Source organism: Gymnoscopelus braueri (assembly GCF_963280865.1).
Source record: "Gymnoscopelus braueri genome assembly, chromosome: 3".
Classification (NCBI taxonomy): Eukaryota; Metazoa; Chordata; class Actinopteri; order Myctophiformes; family Myctophidae; genus Gymnoscopelus; species Gymnoscopelus braueri.
Genome location: NC_137612.1, coordinates 35,737,842 through 35,757,801, shown reverse-complemented (window position 1 = coordinate 35,757,801; position 19,960 = coordinate 35,737,842). Strand labels below are relative to the sequence as shown.

General features: G+C 41.4%; 1 protein-coding gene across 1 annotated transcript in view; it reads right to left on the bottom strand.

The window, feature by feature from the left end:
- Positions 1 to 422: 422 nt before the first annotated feature.
- LOC308082485 (protein phosphatase 1 regulatory subunit 1A-like) overlaps positions 423 to 19,960 on the bottom strand; it is a 34,510-nt gene continuing 14,972 nt past the window's right edge. The window contains exons 3-7 of the mRNA XM_080424243.1: positions 10,788 to 10,825; positions 9,811 to 9,874; positions 5,558 to 5,740; positions 2,227 to 2,355; positions 423 to 1,565 (exon numbers count right to left, since the gene is read on the bottom strand). Coding sequence (XP_080280369.1) covers positions 1,426 to 1,565; positions 2,227 to 2,355; positions 5,558 to 5,740; positions 9,811 to 9,874; positions 10,788 to 10,825 — 554 coding nt within the window. The 3' untranslated portion in view covers positions 423 to 1,425. The remainder of the gene's footprint in view (positions 1,566 to 2,226; positions 2,356 to 5,557; positions 5,741 to 9,810; positions 9,875 to 10,787; positions 10,826 to 19,960) is intronic.

Genomic DNA, 19,960 nt, shown 5'->3' with positions numbered 1-19,960 from the left:
TTAAACCCCCTTTTTAAGGTGTATGCAATCTACAGGCTTGTAGATCTTCTATTTTCGATGCGCAATACCACTGTACAGCGGCGTGTAGATTAAGCATCACAGATGAGCTTAACACCCTTGCTGAAGACAGCCTCCAGCCTGCTCCTCCCTGCACAGTCAAGGTGATGGTTTTCTAAAAATAGATGAGTGGAGACATGACTCTCAGGGACTATTTACCGAACATGGTGTCAATGAAAACATTAAAGCGGGGCATGGACACTAGAAAGAAAGAACCTTAAAGAAAGAAAGAAAGAAAGAAAGAAGGGAAGAATGAAAGAAAGAAGGATCTGTGGAAAGGAACACTGCCAATTTAAATATTTTTTATTGTATCAAACAAATTTAGATTACAGATGTAACCATTAATCAATTCAAGTAAAGTGGAACTAAAATAACCCAGATGTATTTCCTACTGTACATTGATTACCATTCAAAACAGAACAAACATTCTCTATAAATACACCACAAAAGAACAGACGAAATCACACAGGAATGCTGTTATTTTGTTCATAATGAACAATAAACTATAAATGTAAGTCTTTATTGGCAGCTAGGATTTTAATTGTTTGTGTTGTGGCAGACAAAAAAACAGAAAACCTTCAAAAATAATTTAATTAACCTGAAGGCGGACGGATTATTTTCTCTAGTTTTGCAAAGATTGTCTCATAACCACATAATAACACTTCAGTGATACAAATGATTGGAATATAATGTGAAAACAGTTAAAATGAGTTTACAATGAGAGCTTGTCGGACTTACAAAATTATAATTTAAGGAAAATAATTACAATTTGTGTCTATTATTTATATTATTTCAAAAACTGATTTATTTAATTTATTTTACACAATTAATTATTTAAACCGTATATACTTTTTTGACTGGGATCTACTTTTTTCTCTTTGCCAAAAATAGCTGATCTACAATCCCACAGTGAATCACATTGTGACGTGTTGTGAGCTTGAAGATCTTTTCTCGCCAGAAGTTCACCTATTATGACCTGCCCAGAATATAGGGATGCTCGGGTTCATGTGGTTAAACTATTTCTCATTGAAAATGAAGCACCGTAGGGTCCTGGTCTTAGAGAGGACTGTTACTGTAAACCCAGTGCCGTGTGTAATGTAGGTGACCTTTCATAACCAGGACAAAATGTCCAAAAAAGCATACTAGAGTTATAGGTGGCTGAAATATCTAATGTATACACCTTTTTTTTGTATCAGATATTTTAAAATATAGAAAACAAATCTATTACAATTGTACATCCCTTTGCTTACGAAGTTTGACACATTAAGTGTAGAAACCTTCACGTTGTCGCGAAGGTGTAGCTAAGGCCTGACTGTAGAGAACTATAGATACCCTGATGTTCCTGTACCTATAAAGAACAGTGGTTCTTCAGTCACTACATTTGGCTGGTTCAGATTGAACTGCGTTGTGGTGTACTGAAGATTTGTTTATTTCCCCGTCCGCAGACCAGAGTGCTTTTTCTTCTGTCTGACTCACACTCGATGCTGTTGCCACTGCCACTGTTGTGTCTGTAATGACAAATGATAGATGGAGAAAGGTGCAGGGTGAGGAAACAGCAATTGAACAAATCTGTCCAGATTGGCACAGCGTCATAGAGGAAATAGACAAAATAAAGATCCCCCCCCCAGCCCACCCAGAGTCTGCATGGTTCTACTCAAGGTTTCTTCCCGTTAAAGGGCAGTATTTCTTTGCCACTGTCGGCAAGTGCTTGCTCTACATGTAAAATCTCTTTACTTGTTATTTGGCACTAGAATAACATTTAACTGAATAACATAGATGTTTGAAAGCTGTTTGAAACCATGTTTGAAGGATCACGTTGAGAGCAGATCATTTGAAAGGAAATCTTTTGAACACACTAATGCAGGGCTCAGTGGTATGTCCCGTCCCAGGCTCCCAGCCTCTGCCATCTTTCCACTTTCACATGTGGAAGCCTCCCAGGGCATTTCAGTCATTGCAGTGCTCTGTGAAGTGCAGATGAAAGCCCTCCGTAGATGTTTGTTGACTTGCCATGATTACATGAGGCCAAGTCAAGCATTTCAACTATTTAACTGGCCTTAATAAATGTAGCATGGTGAAATAATGACTGGTCCCCTGTGGGTTTGGGCCATGAAGTGAATGTGGATGTATACTGTACAGGATTTCTCTGCTTAATCATGTTGTATACTGTACCTGCTTGAGTGCTATTTTGTTGTGACGAGGACTCTGCTACCATGGGGAAGTTGGAACATCCCACCTCCTCTTTGGAGAGGGGGCACTCCAGTCCGCCTGATGCTTCTAAAAGGCTCTCCCGTGAAAACTCTGTTGGAGGTCAGGCGAGGAGAGGCAGAAAGACAGAAAATAATTAGAGTGACAGTGAGAGTGATAGATAGTATAGAGAGACAGACACAGAGATAGACTGCGGAAGAATGAATGATGATAACATCATTATGGTCCAGAGCGTTAGCGAGAGAACTCGCTAACGCTCTGGACCAGAGCTATGCCGATATGCCCTAGACTAGTGTGTATTTTTAATCATGTAGCCCACTGATTAAAGGCTTTTTATCCAGGAGGACCTTCATTTTGTGTGCCACATTTGGGTCATTTTGTAGTTATAATTTTTTCACTTTCTTTCCCCCGAAGGCAAAGCCACCCAGTCACCAAGTGTTCCACTATTCCACGACTTTCCTGTTTTAATGTATTGACCGATCCAGCCCACTCCATCTCATCAATCGATTCCATTTGACATTTATAGACATACAGTATGTTACTTTCATGCTGAAGTTGGTCTACAAATGAAACCACGGTTGACCAGACGGGTGTTAATGACCATTGATTGCTGTTCCCCTAGCTTGCCGTTTGCTCTTTTCGTGTGGATCGGAGAAGTTAATTTGTAGCCCTGCCGTTGCAACCTTTAAGTAAACAACAACACAGCCTTCATCCCGTGACCCTGCACTCAAAGGGGCTGGGGGGCTTTCTCAGAAGCTGCCGCTGGCTTTGTTCAAGGAAATTGCATAAAATTAAACAGTGCCCACAGTCAATGTACAGTTCAGAAACAGTACAGTACAGTGCAGAAACAGTACAGACACAGCACAGAAACAGTACAGTACAGTGCAGAAACAGTACAGAAACAGTACAGTACAGTGCAGAAACAGGACAGAAACAGTACAGCACAGAAACAGTACAGTACGGCAAGGGTGGAGATGACCACGTTATGGTCTCCATCTTCAGGAGCACTAAAGGGAATCACTAGGCCAGAGCCGTGATGCTGAGCTGTGTGTTTTTGTTGCTAAATGTAATGAATCTGTCAGGGACGAGTGAGAGAAAGTGCCAAGGTGGCACTTTGTTGGCCCGTTTAAGCATCTCCTTGTCAGCATTCCCATTTTCACTCCTTTACTCGTCTTTCCCTCGTCTTTTCTTCAACTCCTTTTATCAATGCTGATCCTCCTCTGTCCCGACCCCATTACATTACATTACACTACATTATACATGCTTGCATGCCCTCTATTCTTTTTCATCCTTCCTCCCTCTCTCTCCGTCTCCTCCTCTTTTTGCCTTTTGTCTCTTTTTTCCTCGATCTAAATAGTCCCTTTGTGTTATGAAACATTTTAAAGTGTTGATTGATCCAAAAAAGTCTAGCTGAAAAATATTCCCCGGAGAAAATATTGTTTTTCAAACAAAATTCAAAATGCCTTATGCCTTATTAATAATGCAATGCTGTTGAAAAGTTCAGTAACATTTTAATGACTTTGGATAAAATGTAAACAAACGCTACATCTAAAATTAGAGCCAATTAACGGACAAATTGTCTACGTTTATGATATATGACCAAAGCTACGAATAGACACATTTATTGATGCTGGTATAGTCCTTTAATCCCCCCCCCTCTCTCTCTCTCTCTCTCTCTCTCTCTCTCTCTCTCTCTCTCTCTCTCTCTCTCTCTCTCTCTCTCTCTCTCTCTCTCTCTCTCTCTCTCTCTCTCTCTCTCTCTCTCCCTCTCCTCATGCACTTTCCGTTTTCATCTCTCAGAGGCTGCTGCAGTGACCTCCTTATCTGTCATCTAGCATCCTTCTCCATCACTCCCTCTCCTCTGTAAAGTCCTTCAATCTCCACCTCTCACACACACCTCTGCATCCCCCTATATCCACCCCTCCTTCCTCAAACGCTTGTCTCCACTTCATAGTTCTATGTCCCCCTTTCTCTACTCGCCCCTGTTTTCTCAATTTAGATCTACAGTAGTCTGTCCTGCATTATCTCTTACATTTTATTTCAGCAAGCCCTGAAGTCTATGAGTCGACAAAACCCCAACCCCCCACCCCCCGGAACAGCCTCCTACAAAGCCTCAGGGAAGCCTGATCAACCTTGATTATTTTGTAAAGCCCCTTAAGACACATCTATTATGTATGTAGAGTGTGTATGGTTTATTTAATTGTATTCTTACTTTTTGTATTATTGTAATTAAATCACCTTTCTGGATTTCTTTCTGGAAAATCTCAAAAGACATGACTTTTTGGCATATATTGCTTTGCCAATTATTTGGGGGCCCACTTGCAATATACTCATGGCCCACCAGTGGACCTTGGGAATAGCTAAACTCATTATTTTATGTGGTGCTACAGTATATAATGGAACTGGAAGGCTTATTTTTTGCTCAGGGTCATATCTATACCTGCAACCCCAGCTTCCCTCCCTCTCCTTCACCTTTCCTCAATTAATTTTATCCTTCCCGTCTTCTCACCAGCTCAGTGTCCACCCTGAGATCGGGAGGTTGGGGTTCAATCCCCCGACCAGGTCATACCCAAGACTATAAAAATGGTTTCCAATGCCTCCCTGCTTGGCACTCAAGGGTTGTACCCTGCGACATACTAGTGTCATGTGTCCGCCTTCATGCTACAGAAGCACCTGATTCGGAATCCTATCAATGCATTGAATGACCATCATTCAATGCAATCAGACCATTGAATGGGCAAAGTAGGCGACATACTGACCTACCCGCGATTTATCAGACCATTCATTGGGTGTTATCAGGACATACTGACCTACCGACGGAGATGACTTATATAAAGTTAAGTTTCGGTTTCGGACCATGTCGGAGGCGCGCAGTCTCAAGCGAACTGGAGCCACGCGAGGCACCACCGAGCGAGCTAAAGCGAGCGAGTTGCCGTGCCGAACGTTGCGACGCTCGCTTGAGCCTACTCAGTGCCGTCCGAGTTATGTACCGATAGGCACAGAATCGTAAATCATGTTGTGGGGACTGCTCTGCCTCCGGGTAGGTCAGAATCTCCTGATTACCCCAATGAATGGTCTGATAAATCGCGGGTAGGTCAGTATGTCACCTACTTTGCCCATGCATTCAATGGCCTGATAAAACCTGATAATGTCCCATTCAATGCATTGATGGCATTCGAAGCCGGTCCCAGAAGCAGGGGACATGGCTCTGGCCCTATGGGCCACATGGCTCGGGAACCGTTGGATCCCAAGGCTACTTACTTACTGCTACTTCTCCCTCAGAGAGTATACGTACCCTCCATTTGGCAGCGCAGCTTCTCAAAGGCCTCGGCGGTGTCCTCGTCGTCGTGCGGGAGCTCCTCCCCAGCGGGGACGGAGTCGGGACTGGGCCGGTCGGACAGGCAGCTCTCTGAGGAGCACTCGTCCCCGGCTCCCTGCTGCTGCCTGTACAGGTGGTGCTCTACCATGAACTGCAGCTCTGAAGGAGGAGGGGGGAGGGCGAAGAATTCAGGCCTGATAGGTCAAAGAAGTACCTCCAATCTAAATGTACGTTTTACACCGGTGATTCTAAACCTTTTTCCATTTCTAGGACCCCCAGCAGTTTGATAAGATTTTTTATCTTTGGGACCCAAATCTACACTGCGTATTTCTGTGTTATTTTAACTCTGAGGGTGTACAAATGGAACCAAATGGACCCGTAAGGGTCGGGTCCATTTGGTTCTATTTGCACACTCATGTTGTTAATGCAAAGCGTCCTTGGGTTTTTGAAAGGCGCCATATAAATTCAAGTTATTATTATTGTCTACGCCAGGCCGAAGGCGTGGCCGGGACTATGTTTTGCACCCTGTCTGTCCGTCCGTGTGTATCTCTCTAGTCATGTGATCAAGACGGATCTGTCACATTTTTCATATTTCATCCTGATTGGCTAAAATTGGCTTCCAAAGTTTGCAGGAGTGCTCAGTTTTGAACAAAATGCCTCAAATCATGAACGCAGCGTGCAATTGCTGTGAAACTTTACACATTTTTCAAATCAGCTTAATGGTGGCGCTAAAACAGGCTGATTCGCGTTTTGTATAACCGAACAGATCGGAGTGAAACTTTGCACGCACACTTCCTGGAAGGCTAAGGAAAAACCTCGGCCCTGCATTTTTCACATCGGCCACCAGGAGGCCGATTTTTGCTGAACTTTTTTTTTTTAATTACTTTGATATTACACATTATCTCTATAGTCATGTGATCAACACAAATCTGTCATATTTTTCATATTCCATCCTGATTGGCTAAGATTGGCATGTAAAGTTTGGAGGAGTGGCTTGTTTTGAACAAAATGCCTCAAATTATGAACGCAGTGTCCGATTGCCGTGACACTTTGCACGCACATTCCCACTAGGCTGGTGACACTATAACATTGTCGTGTTATAACGTCACCAGGAGGCCGATTTTTGCTAAACACATTTTTTGCTGTTACTCCAAACATCACGCAAATCGGTACACATTATCTCTATAGTCTAAAACATTGCTGGCCCACAATAACCTACCTGACCTCGCGTAGACCTGTGCTCCGAGGAGCATTGTTTTCTAGTTATTATTATCATATTGGTCCATTTGGACCCCTGGTTGTTCCGGGGACCGGACGTTGAGAACCAGTGTTTCATACTTTTTGAAATATTGAATTGTAATTGTATAATGAAAGTCAATGGGGCTCTGATCGGGCAGAAACCTTGCCCACATTTGGAGTCATACATCTTAGATATGCCTAAATTGTAGCTGAAGTTGATGCTCAGATCCTACATTTGTTTGTCATCCTGTCACTAGGACAGCTGCTTTTAAATTCATAGTTCATAGCTAGAAATCCTGTTATCCTGTGTATCCAGTGGTAGCTACAATCCAAGACGAAATTAACCATCTTTGCTACAATGCTGCCTGTCTCCTACCTCAGTAAAGCGGCAATGACTAGAGGCTATGCTGATACATCAGAGTGTTGTGAATAGGACTGACAAGAGCAAATAATTAGTGTCTCTCTGACAGGTTGGTTGTTGCCCCTTCTGACAGCTGAAATGTGAACAGAATTTAAATTCCAATTAAATTCTCTCAGACAAAGCCACTAAAATGCAGCAAACATTGTAGTGAAGCAACCTCAGTAAAAAGGTGGAATCTACAGTACATATACAGTACAGAAATGTCACCTGTGTAGTGCAATATATTCAATGGTGGAAGAAGTACTCTGATTTTACTCTGTTTTTACTCAAGTTAAAGTAATACTAGGTAACGTTTTCAACAAAACTAAAGTTAAATTGTATATCTTTTGTCAGTGGCAAAAGTTTCACAACACCCACTCCATGAATTTCACCCCCGGAAGCCTTTTATTTATATATTTTCTATTGAACGGTGAAGGGGGGGACTTTCCCGGGAAAATGACGTTCCTGGCCAACGTCATGACGTCATGGCCGACGTCCCCAGGAACTACCGCAACGGTTTCCTGTTTGGCCAGGAACTACCGCGGTAATAGCAAAAAGGAAACTCACGCTGATGTTAAGAGAATGTAGGATTGGAAGATCGAAAAAGAACAGAAAAAGAAAGCACAGCTCATGGTAACTAATGCTCCACTGGCTAAGAGAAACGATCCGTAGATAGTATAAAACAATTAAAAGATCGCTTTTTGAAACGCTTCCGGCTTCCGGTGAAAACGAATGGAATTCTGGGTAATCGAGGATTACGGAAATTGTATGCAGTGACGGTAGTGACCAGCAGAGGTTGCTAAAAATCGTTATTTGGGATTCTGCATTGTACAACTTTAAATAAAAAATACTCTGTTACAAGTACAAGTCTTCTAATCAAAATTGTACTCGAGTAAAAGTACAAAAGTATAGGCATGAAGATGTGCTTAAAGATGTAGGCTACTTAAAGTAAAACCCTTATAAAACAAGCTCTTGTAGATTGCTTATTTTCGAGTAGACGAAGTATAAAATAGGGTTTAATTGGCAGTCTTCTTCTTTTTCTTTCAGCTGTTCCCTTCAGGGGTCGCCACAGCGAATCATCTGCCCCCATCTAACCCTGTGCTCTGCCTCCTCTTCTCTCACACCAAATAACTTCATGTTCTCTTTCACTACATCCATAAATCTCCTATTTGGTCTTCCTCTAGGCCTCCTGCCTGGCAGTTCCAACCTCAGCATCCTACCTATATACTGTACACGCTGTCCCTCCTCTGTACGTGTCCAAACCATCTCATGTCTGGCCTCTCTGGCTTTATCTCCAAAACATCTAACATACGCTGTCCCTCTGATGTACTAGTTCCTGATCCTATCCATCCTTGTTACTCCCAGAGAGAACCTCAACATTTTAATCTACAAAGTAATTAGTAAATAATAATTGTAGTGAGTAAGTAGAATATTTACATCAGAGATGTAGTGAAGTAGAAGTACAGTATAAAGTATCAAAAACTTACATACTCAAGGAAATAAAAAATACCTCTCAATTGTGCTAAACTACAGTACTTGAGTAAATGTATAGTTACTTTCCCCTGATGGTTATGTTACACTAGTGCAGTGACCAGTTGGGGTGCCCTGTTCAAAACACATTCCCGTTCAGAGTGGGTCAGTTATGGAGAACTGCTCATCCGATCGACTCCACACTCGACACTGCACTTTCTTGGGAATCTCACTAAGCAATACACCCGCAAACCAAGAAGTTGATCGGATGAGCGGTTCTCGAGATGCAAAAGACATGCATACGTACGTACGTATACGTGTATACGTATGTATACATATATGTATGTATACATATATACATACATATGTATACATATATGTATGTATGTATACATATATACATAATGTGTATACGTATGTATACACTTGCATACATATGTACATATACATACATATGTACGTATACATACATATGTGTATGCATGCATCCATCCATCCATCCATCCATCCATCCATCCATCCATCCATCTATCCATCCATCCAGTACAAAGATTCCTGGTATTTATAGATAGATATGAGGTGCATAGTGTGATGAAGAATGTGTTTTTTTGCTGTTAAATATAACAGAAGCTTTAGTGTATGTTGTGTCTTTGTCGTGTGTATACTGTAGCAGAGCATTGTGTTCTGTTGAGGCAACTGTACAGCAAGGTCAAAATTGGTAACAACATTTGATAAGATGTGTTTCTCTGGGACACCAATCTACACTGTAAAGTCCCAGAGTTAAATTAACTCTCAGAGTTACAGACATTTGTCACAGTTCACAGTCACAGTTCAATTGGTTCCTAACTATGTATAATTTAGCAGGGAGGCCTTGGAACCCCCTCAAGGACACCTGGTGGTCCAGAGACCCCATGTTGAGAATCCGTGCTAACTAAACAATCTACTGAGATACACTGGGACTCATTTGAGGTGTTAAGATGAGCTCAGTGCTACAGTGATTTGTAAAATATCTTAATATTATATAATATTATATCTTAATATTATTTTTAAAAAATGATATTAATTCATAATATAAGTAGTAAGCGTGCAATTGAATTCCCATGAAAATGGTAGCTCTCACCTTTCATGGTAGGTGTTCCTTTCTGCCCTTTCCTCCGCTGTCGAGGGGAATTCAACAAAGCTGCCTGCAAAACACAGATAAAGCTCAGTTCAGCATGTGAGCACTGAAAAACAGTGATACGCCCCACAGAACTGGAACCAAATTGTTTAGAATCCTATTTTGACCATTATTTCCCCTTTTTTTTGTTTTGTGGCTCTGCAAGACTCTAGCCCCATGAGAAGGTTGTGTGTGTGTGTGTGTGTGTGTGTGTGTGTGTGTGTGTGTGTGTGTGTGTGTGTGTGTGTGTGTGTGTGTGTGTGTGTGTGTGTGTGTGTGTGTGTGTGTGTGTGTGTGTGTGTGTGTGTGTGTGTGTGTGTGTGTGTGTGTGTGTACTTTATTAAATATTTAACTTTAGTTGTAATGGAAGTCCAATTTGGAGTGATTCGTCATAGATACGTCATAGACAACTTACATCACAGGCTGGCCAAATTAAGTCTGAGATCCACATTGGAGTTCCATGTGGATCCCAAGATCCACGATTCAATTAGTTTCCTCCCAAATTTTGTCATACCAATTCCCGCTTCCCCACGTATTCTAATACCTTGTCACTGCTAACTGTAACAGTTGGTCCTAGGGAGAGCACATATAATCATGTGTCTCCTCCAAACGTGTAACATCAAGTCTGTTTCTTTTCACCTGACGGTCCACTGTGCCCTGGTTAACATGTAGGAGTCGCTACTGCAGCGACAGAGATCACCCTCTTAGCCTGACTTCCCTCCCATGAACACGGCGATTGTTCATTATGGACGCTCGGCCAAGCCAGAGGCAGCACGGCGGATTCAAACCCCTAATCTCCGAAGTGGTGGGCAAGAACTTTTACCTCTGTGCCCCCCGGGAGCCCGAATTAAATGATTTAGAACCTTAGAATTGTAGATGCGGGGTCCTTGTTTCAAGCGTTACCATTGAGTTGTGTATTTGAATAGAGTACTGTAGATTACCTTGTATAGCGTGTTTGGGAGACGATCTTCATCTATTTCTGTAAGAGACGTAAATAAAAGGTTGAGAGTTATTGGGTGAGCTGTCTGTTACACAATGTGATGACAATAATCGGCTGTGTTAAATGCATTCACTCACACATGTGAATGTTCACATGTCCGTGCATGGACACATGCGTGGATGTCATGATACGTTCTGTATGCACTCTATGTTTTAAAAAGGACAGTTGAGCTCAGCCATTTGGGTGTCTATGCAACTAGATTGCTGGTAAGAGTTCAACAGGGCAGAGTAGAGTGGATATAAGGTGACCTCAGACCAGATGGCACAAATGTCAGTGTCAGTGCCAAGATGGAACCCCCACTTGGCCAGAGGATAATTGATTGATTATTGGATTGATTAGATTTTTATTAAGATTCATAAGATTCATGAAAGCATGAGGCAATAAAAAATGCAGAGCACTTTTTTAAGCAATACTTCAAAAAATATATTTCCAAATTGGTGAAAAAACACAAAACACAAGGAAATAAATAACTCTAAAATAACATAATACAGATAAAATAAAAACTCTAATCTTACTTTTAATCAAAACCAATTTGCCAAAGAAATAATTAAATAGATCCAAAACAACCCGGCGTCCTACTGTACCTGACACCGGGGTCTACATTTATCAGTGGGTCAGTTCTGCAGTCTGTGGTTTGGATAATAATGGTTCTAGTATATCTAATGGGTACACACACACTAATCGCTTGCAACTTCGACTGGAAAAAACTGATTATGTATCATTGTGGTCAATATGTGTAACTGTGTTCAGTCTGGAATGTGTGTGTGTGTGTGTGTGTGTGTTTTGAGAAATAAAACAGTCGATTACAATGGATTTGTTAAATGTGATCAATAGTGTATTTGTTGAACCAGCATCCAACTCTGTGCGCTCAGCCTGAACTTTTTTCTAGGACACCACCTTGTTGCTTGGCAACAAGGTGGGAGTCAGGTAGTCAGGCAGTCAATGTGCACGCACACACTCAAAATGCCTGTTCATTATCATCTCTCCACACCAAACACAATCTGAGAGGGGTGTAAAACCTGTTGTATTTCATTTTAACGGCAGCATTCGTTTTAATTCTATGAGCTCACAATGACGCTTCAAGCTCAGAATTGTTATTATTTTTTTGTAACTGATTTTTTATTATTCTCCAGGTAGAAAATTCAACAAAAATGGAAAGTAAAGGAAAGACAAACAAATAAACATTAAAATTGTGTTGAGGTGGGCGTTATATCACAAGGATTGTGATATAACATAACTATCTTCTTTGATAGGTGGTGTGACCTGTAGCCGTTTCTGGGTGATGGCTTTCTTACAATTTAGATTTTATACAGATATAAGTCCTGGCTCATGAGTTCGAAAGGGATTTTTTTTGTACGCATCCATGAATAAATTGACCAGATTAGGTTCAGTACCCATATCTGTTTGATTTCTTTATTAAAATAATCCCTGACCTGGAAATATCTGAAAAAGTCATTTTACCCAACATTATAGGAATCTGTTTTGACTAAAGGATGCACAATTGTGTCTTCTGAATAATGTACAATAAGCTGTTATGCCATTTGATGCTCAATGCCTACAGTATATCACTTATCCAGATTGGATGCTTTAAACTCACTTTTTAATTATTTTCAACCTTGGCATGCATGATACTGTACATAAGGGTTTCAAATGTGTCAGTAAATGGCCCACTTTTGGATTGCATTTCAAGCATAAGTGGAAGCAGCCCATAGGGCTATGAATATGTCCTGTAGATGGACAACCGTTAAAAGGTTTGTATGGGAGCTCTGGCAGTGGGCCAGGAGGGTTTTACCTTATAGGGTCACACCACACAATATCTGAAAGGCACAGTATGCTGTAATGGATAGAGGCTATGAAGAATCATCTACCCAAAGTACCATAGTTAATAATAATTAAGCAATTATTTAAGTAATTAAGCAATTCATTCAGTAATAAATCTGAGGATTAACCTAAATCAAAAGAGCCCTCTGGTCTGAGAACGAGTCAAAACCATTTCCGAGTTCTACATCCTAAATTGAACATTGCTGGTGCTGCAGTAGCTTTGAACCTCTCTGTTACATCTCAAGTCACAGGATTATGATTGGATTGGATTCAAACTGAAAATTAAATCTGTATCCGATGCAGTATAGCTGATATATCTGATATATTTATAAGTGGCTAATTATGAGAAAAGAAGATAATTCTGGCATCAAATGAGAATGTGAGAATGTTGTTAATTGAGTTCAGCATTCAGTTCCAGGTCACTGTATTCAGCCAAACCTTTAACAGAGTTAACCATTCCTGTCTTGTCAGTCATGTTTGTATTATCTCAAGGACCCCAGGAAGGCTATCTGTTGCATTGGGCCAGCTAATAGGAATCCTAAATAAACTGTGTAAGATTGGCAGGGGGCAAGATGACATTCCCTTTATTAGCACAGAAACCTCATACCTCATTCCCAGCCACCCACCCTCTTATTAAATTGGAACAAATTGGATGCTAATAATGTGTCCACTGTTGTACTGCACCACAAAAAAAACTCATACCTCATTCCCAGCCCCTAACCCTCCAATTAAATTTGAACAAATTGAACACTGATGTGTCCACTGTCGTTTTTAACCACTTAAACTCTGTACTTAGTTGACCGGAGTCCCCCAAGGCTCTATACTAGTCCCTCTCCAGTTTTAGCTCTACACTAAGAAAATAGACGATCTACAAGCTCACAACACGTCGCAAGCTTGTAGATCGGCTACTGTATTTTCACTGAAAAATCGCCCCAGAATAGGTACGCTATGGTTCAAGTGGCTAATGGTGCAGATATGACCTTGAATCAGTGAGTGAAGAAAACAACCCAGCATATTTCACCTGCCTTATAGTCGCTGGATAGAAATCTTGTATACTGTCCAAAACTGTACATTTTCAGGAAATGTTTTCATTAACAAACACTATGTGTTGTTTGATTTACCAAAAATGTGTTGTTTAATTTACAAAAAAAACATAAAAAGGTTGACATTCTGAGATACAAGCTTTCTGCCCGACAGCACCGTTATAAAAAGAGATCCAGAAAAAATAACAAGTGATGTGCTATAGTACTGTACTGCCTCTGTCAAATTTGATTGCTGTGTTATTAACATCTGTCCAGACCAGACACATTGTAAAAAACAGATGCCTCCAGAAAATATTTGATAAGTGATGTATCACTGGAATAACTTGTGTAATATTATTTCAGAGAAAAACACAGACATAAACAAGATTAGGCTATGCACCATGTCATACACATTGTACAGAAAAAAAGCAGATAGCATCTGTAAATTCTGCCTTGACATATTTTCTTGTACTTACAACAATGGACCATATAAATCTGTTTTCTTTGCCACTTTATCTTGTTTTATACTCTTTCTTCTAACAAAAGTTTCCTCTCAAAAATGTAATTATCGGAACATTGCGTCTGCTGACAAGTTTTTTTTTTACCACAGCAGTGAACTGTACAGCATGGAATCTCAAGGGACACCTGTATACAGAGCGAAAATCTCTGACAATATCTGAGCTCAGAACGTGTTGTGAACTGGTAGAGCTGCTATTTTTGGCAAATTTGTGATTTTTTAATATAAAATCTAATTAAATACATTTAAATGTATGACGCCAGGTTGAAAGTGGTTAAAATATTTTTGGTTGGTTATAGAATTTGTTAAATTGGTAAATCTGATATAGTAAATTTAAAAAAATATTAATAACTTTTTGTATTGTTGTATATATTGCAATAATAATGTGTGGTTGTCACAAAATTCCAAGACACACTTGGACTTGTCTCACGGCACAACAGTGTGCCTCGGCACACACTTTGAGAACCACTGGGGTAGGATATTGTCATGATTTGTAACTTTCCTTTTTACTGCCTTTCTCACTCATTCAAAATTAATCATTTTGTGCCCTTGTTATTTTCTAGGTCCTTAGTAGCCTATCCCAAAACGAGGAAGTATAGTTCCATTACAGTGGACTTTGTTTAACTTTTCTCACTCAGCATTACTTTATTACATATAAATGTCAAATAATGAATCATGTGATGACAGTGTTTTGTCTCAATCAGTAACGCACACATCTCCTGTAACAAACACTTTTCTCAAAGGCAACAGTTTGTTTTCCGGAAGAGCTCATTCTTTCTTCCTCTATTCGTCTCTCTCTCTCTCTCTCTCTCTCTCTCTCTCTCTCTCTCTCTCTCTCTCTCTCTCTCTCTCTCTCTCTCTCTCTCTCTCTCTCTCACTCCCTCTATCTCCTCTTATACACAGTCACACGACAAACTAAAGTCTAAATCAGGCTTTTCCCTAGTTAGTGCATCATAAACATCTCCCTTCTTAACAACAGGAGGACTGTCTGTGTCAGAGGGAAGGTTTGAATCAGGGACCTGATTCTGTTCTGTCTGCATGTTGCTTTTGCATGTATGCCTCTATGGTGATTACCCCTGTGATGTTCTGTCAGGACTCACAGTGCACAGAGCATTGCTATTCCGCAGAGCCTTAAATAATGAAGGAGTCAGTATGATGTGGGGCACACCAGCAATGCTGCACCAATACAGACCTTCTTGTCTTTTCTCATAATTTACCCCTCCTCTGAAGAACCCCCCATCCCACCCCCAGCTCTGTCTCTGGCATCTGTTTCAAATCTCTGTCTCTATACTATATTTCCATCTCAGCCGGTTTCCGTCTATCTGCTTCGTGTCTTTGTCGAAGCAAATCAAATGCTCTCCTCCCTTAACCACATAAATCCTATACACTTCGTTGACCGGGGTTCCCCAGGGGTCTATACTTGGCCCCCTCCTTTTTTCCCTTACACCAAATCCCTTCGCGGGAAAATAGCAGATAGGCCTATACAAGATCACAATGTCTGTAACTTGCAGATCTGCTATTTTCACAGAATGTTCGCCTGTTATAACATGCCCAGAATAGGGTTGCTAGGGTTCACGTGGTTAATGGTAAATAGATTGCATTGCCTTTTGACCAATCAAAGCGCTTTACAATGTATGCCTCAAATTCACCCATCACCCAAAACATTTAGGGAAATGCAAAAAAACAAAGGATATTTACTTGAGACCCATAAAGATGGGTCTGCAACCCAAAAATGGGTCCCGACCCATTGTCTGGGAATTACGGCTGTAGGCAGCCATGCAAGGTGCCAACACTGTTTTTAAGAAACTGTTAGGGCTTCATTATCTTCCTCAAGGACACTGACGCACAATGCCAGTGTGTGCAGGGATCAAACTGGGAACATCATTCCTCCTGGGCCTCTTGTTCTCCCTGCTCCTACAGATCAGCTCCTTTTGTTTTTTGTTCAACATTTCTCACTTGTTTTTATTATATTTTTTGCACAGTCCTGTCTCTCTCTTATCTCCCAGCGTTTTGTGTTTTGTCTCTCGTTCCTCCTCTTGGAGTCCTCGCCCATGTCTCCATTCTCTCTCTCCACTAATGCCTAATTTATGCTCCAAAGAGAAGTCCTTGAGCCTGACTCATACTTGGCGCGGGACACCATAGTACGACTATATGAATCAGGCTTAAGGATTTCTCTCCGTACTCGATTTTATTCATGAGACAATCTGTTCCTTTCTTTTGCTTCCTCCACCCCACTAGTGACTGGGGGGGGGCACTGAACCATATAGATGCATGCCTCAATTGGGCCTAAAAAAAATGTATGAATGTTTTTTGCATTACAATGGGAGTTTATTTTTTTTGGGGGGGGGGGGGGGGCTTTTGAAAGTATTATATATAATTAATAATTACTTGTTCCAAGTCTCTGAAGGGACATAATTATTTAGACTCAGAAGTTCTCAAACTGGAACATGATGAGCTAATACTGTAAATCTGCTATATTATTTGTATGTTCGCCTATTATGACATGCCCAGAATAGGGACGCCAGGGTTCATGTGATTTAAACATTTGGGCATTGGAAAAGCAAAAACATAGGCTTCTGTGCCCCACCATCCACATGATATGATAAGTAGCCCCTTCCCTAATAGTGACCCGCCCCCCCCCCCCCCCCCATCTCAAAATGTCTGTCACTGTATCACCAATGCACATGACCTAATCTTACGCCTCATTTTTCCCATATAATTTCACCCTCACAAGTGCAAATCTCCCAAGTTACAAAGATGTTTGCATCCCCCTCTCTCTCTCTCTCTCTCTCTCTCTCTCTCTCTCTCTCTCTCTCTCTCTCTCTCTCTCTCTCTCTCTCAATCTGTCTCTCTCTCTCTGTGGGTGTCTGATAAAGCATAATGTGGCAGAGAGTGAGTTCTGCAGTTTCATTCAGAGATCAAGTGGGATAATTATCCACTCCATGACAATCATTGGCCCAGTAGCGCGCACGCACGCACGCACGCACACGCACACGCACACGCACGCACACGCACACACACACACACACACACACACACACACACACACACACACACACACACACACACACTTTTCCCCCTGCGAGAGAGAGACTTTCCTCCCATTTCTATATTGTGTCTGAGCTCTACGGATGGCCAAGACAGTTGGTACCACTACATCCAAACAAGATATTTCTCAAACTACTGACTGGAGTGGCCTTGTGGTTAGAGTGTCCACCCTGAGATGGGACCCAATGCCTCCTTGCTTGGCACTCAGCATCAAGGGTTGAATTGCAACATACTAGCGTCCTGCATGTCCAGGGGGTGTACTTGTACATCATGGCTGGGGGATGTACATCAAGCCGGCCTCACACTACATAAATAGGAGATAGGCTCCTGGCACTGTCCTATGGGTCACATGGCTCGCAAGGCTTACCTACTGACTGGATTGCCAGTCAGCTGGCTAAGCTAAGCTATGCTCCCCTGAGGATGTACCGTAGTGCAGTGGTTCTCAAACTTAATCATGTCAAGGACCCCCAAAACGATATGAAGGCCCCTATCTGAAAATATGTTGTGCCAGGGACCCCCAAAAGAGAAGATTTGTGTTAAAACAACATTTTTCAAAAATGTTATGTTCAAACATATGGATAAAGGGGTTACAATGTTGTACACATTTAGCCGAGGACCCCCTGAAACCCTCCCCCCCCCCCCCAAGAACCCCTGGGGGATGGTCCCTAGTGGCTTTGGTGACCCCACAGCCGTTCCTCTAGCACCACGCTTAGTCCAAAATATCCACTTGTACACAAGCTATATAACAAGATTGAATGGGCAGATTGCCATGAACTCGATTGATTTTAGTGACAAATGGCTTTTCCTCTAGCTCCACTGTCGAGGAATTCTGGATCAGTAATTGACGAGGCAAGAGTCTGAGATGCTATTTCAAGGTGGTGGTGGTGGTTGTGCTTTCATTACATTATATCACGGCGAGAAGTACATTAGACACACAGATCGGTGGTAAAGCACTTCTGCCACGTACAGAAGGGATCAGACCTAGTTATACTGGCGATAAGAAAGAAACAAGCTGTAGCCTACCCAAAACAATAGATAGCAGGCCTGTCCCATGGCATCTTGTCTCTTATAATATGCAAAATGTCAGAACACATCATAAGGCGAGAGAGAGAGAGAGAGAGATATCGCTCTCTCTCTCTCTCTCTCTCTCACGCGCACACTATAAATTATAGGTTTACAGGTGTTTAAAAAACTACGTTTTTTGTACATGCTCCCATCATTTTGTAGTTTTCTGGAAAGGGAGGAAAGAAACTCTCTCTCTCTCTCTCTCTCTCTCTCTCTCTCTCTCTCTCTCTCTCTCTCTCTCTCTCTCTCTCTCTCTCTCTCTTTCTCTCTCTACCCCAAGTTTCCCTTCCTTTTTGTTGTTGCAGTAACTGCAATTGAGAAGTAGGCCAGAAGAAATGTGCAAAGTGAGCTCCCTGCTGGCTAACTCCTACCACTATGTGCGCAGTAAAATCATCAGCATTACATTAACCCTCGAGAAATGTACACTCCGTACACTCTCGAGATTTTACTGCATAGTGGTGCACACCCACACATACATACAGTACAGTACTATAAAGAGTACAGTGAGTGTGTGACAGGTAAGGAGGCAGAGGGAGACCGTGAGAGGTGTAGGAGGATGGGACAGAAGGCAGGAAAGGACGAATGGAAAATAATTTTAGTTGACTGCAATCAAAATAAAAACGAGGCTTTACAAAAAACTATAACAAACCAAAACTAAAACGAACAAAAATCATAGAAAGTGTCCTCAGTTTTTGTCAAAAAAGGGCAGATCTACAAACTCTACAAACTAGATCTACTATTTTTGCTATTTTTCTGACCTTGTTGAATATTGCCCCTGTATCTTGCCCCTGTGTTGTATCTATATACATATTACAAAAAAAGAAAGAACCAAAACTAACATTAGTAATAAAAGTAATAAAAACTAAAACTGAAACTTAAGTGTCAGACCCACTTTAAAAACGAATCAAAACTAAACTGAAATTGAAAACCAAAAGTCAAAACGAAATAAAAATGTAAAACTGATGAAACATTTATTATAAAATAAACTACAAACTACACAGGATATATCATAACCTTGGTAGGTAAAGGACAGGAGGTAAAGGAGGGAAGGACGAAGAAAGGCGGGGTGGGAGCCATGGAGCCCGTAAGGCTGACTCACAGTGTTGGATAAATCTCTGGAGGAGTGCTGTTGTGTTTGATCACTGAGTTCCCATGAGATGAGATGCACTGGGCTGTGTTTTATTTATTTATCTTCTCCCTCTCTTGTAGCTATGGCAAGACTTCCGCAGGAGGGTTTAGTTTAGTGCTTAAGCAAGTGGGGAGACTGCGTCACAGATCTTATTATATAGAAATAAGGAATTGTGTAATTCTATGATTTGGGTTAATTACTGTACATGGCTCGAGCTTGCTTTTGTGTGCGAGTGTATATGCCTGGTGGATTTAAGGACTTTGGTGATTTATTTTCATCTCTGGAAGGGTTTCTGAAGGCCATTCAACAGACATCCCACACTCTGCTGCAGTATTACGCCTCCCAAATCGCACTGTGTGCGTGCGTGTGTGCATGTGTGGTGCGTGTGTGTGTGTGTGTGTGTGTGTGTGTGTGTGTGTGTGTGTGTGTGTGTGTGTGTGTGTGTGTGTGTGTGTGTGTGTGTGTGTGTGTGTGTGTGTGTGTGTGCGCGTGCGTGTGTGCGTGCATAGGTG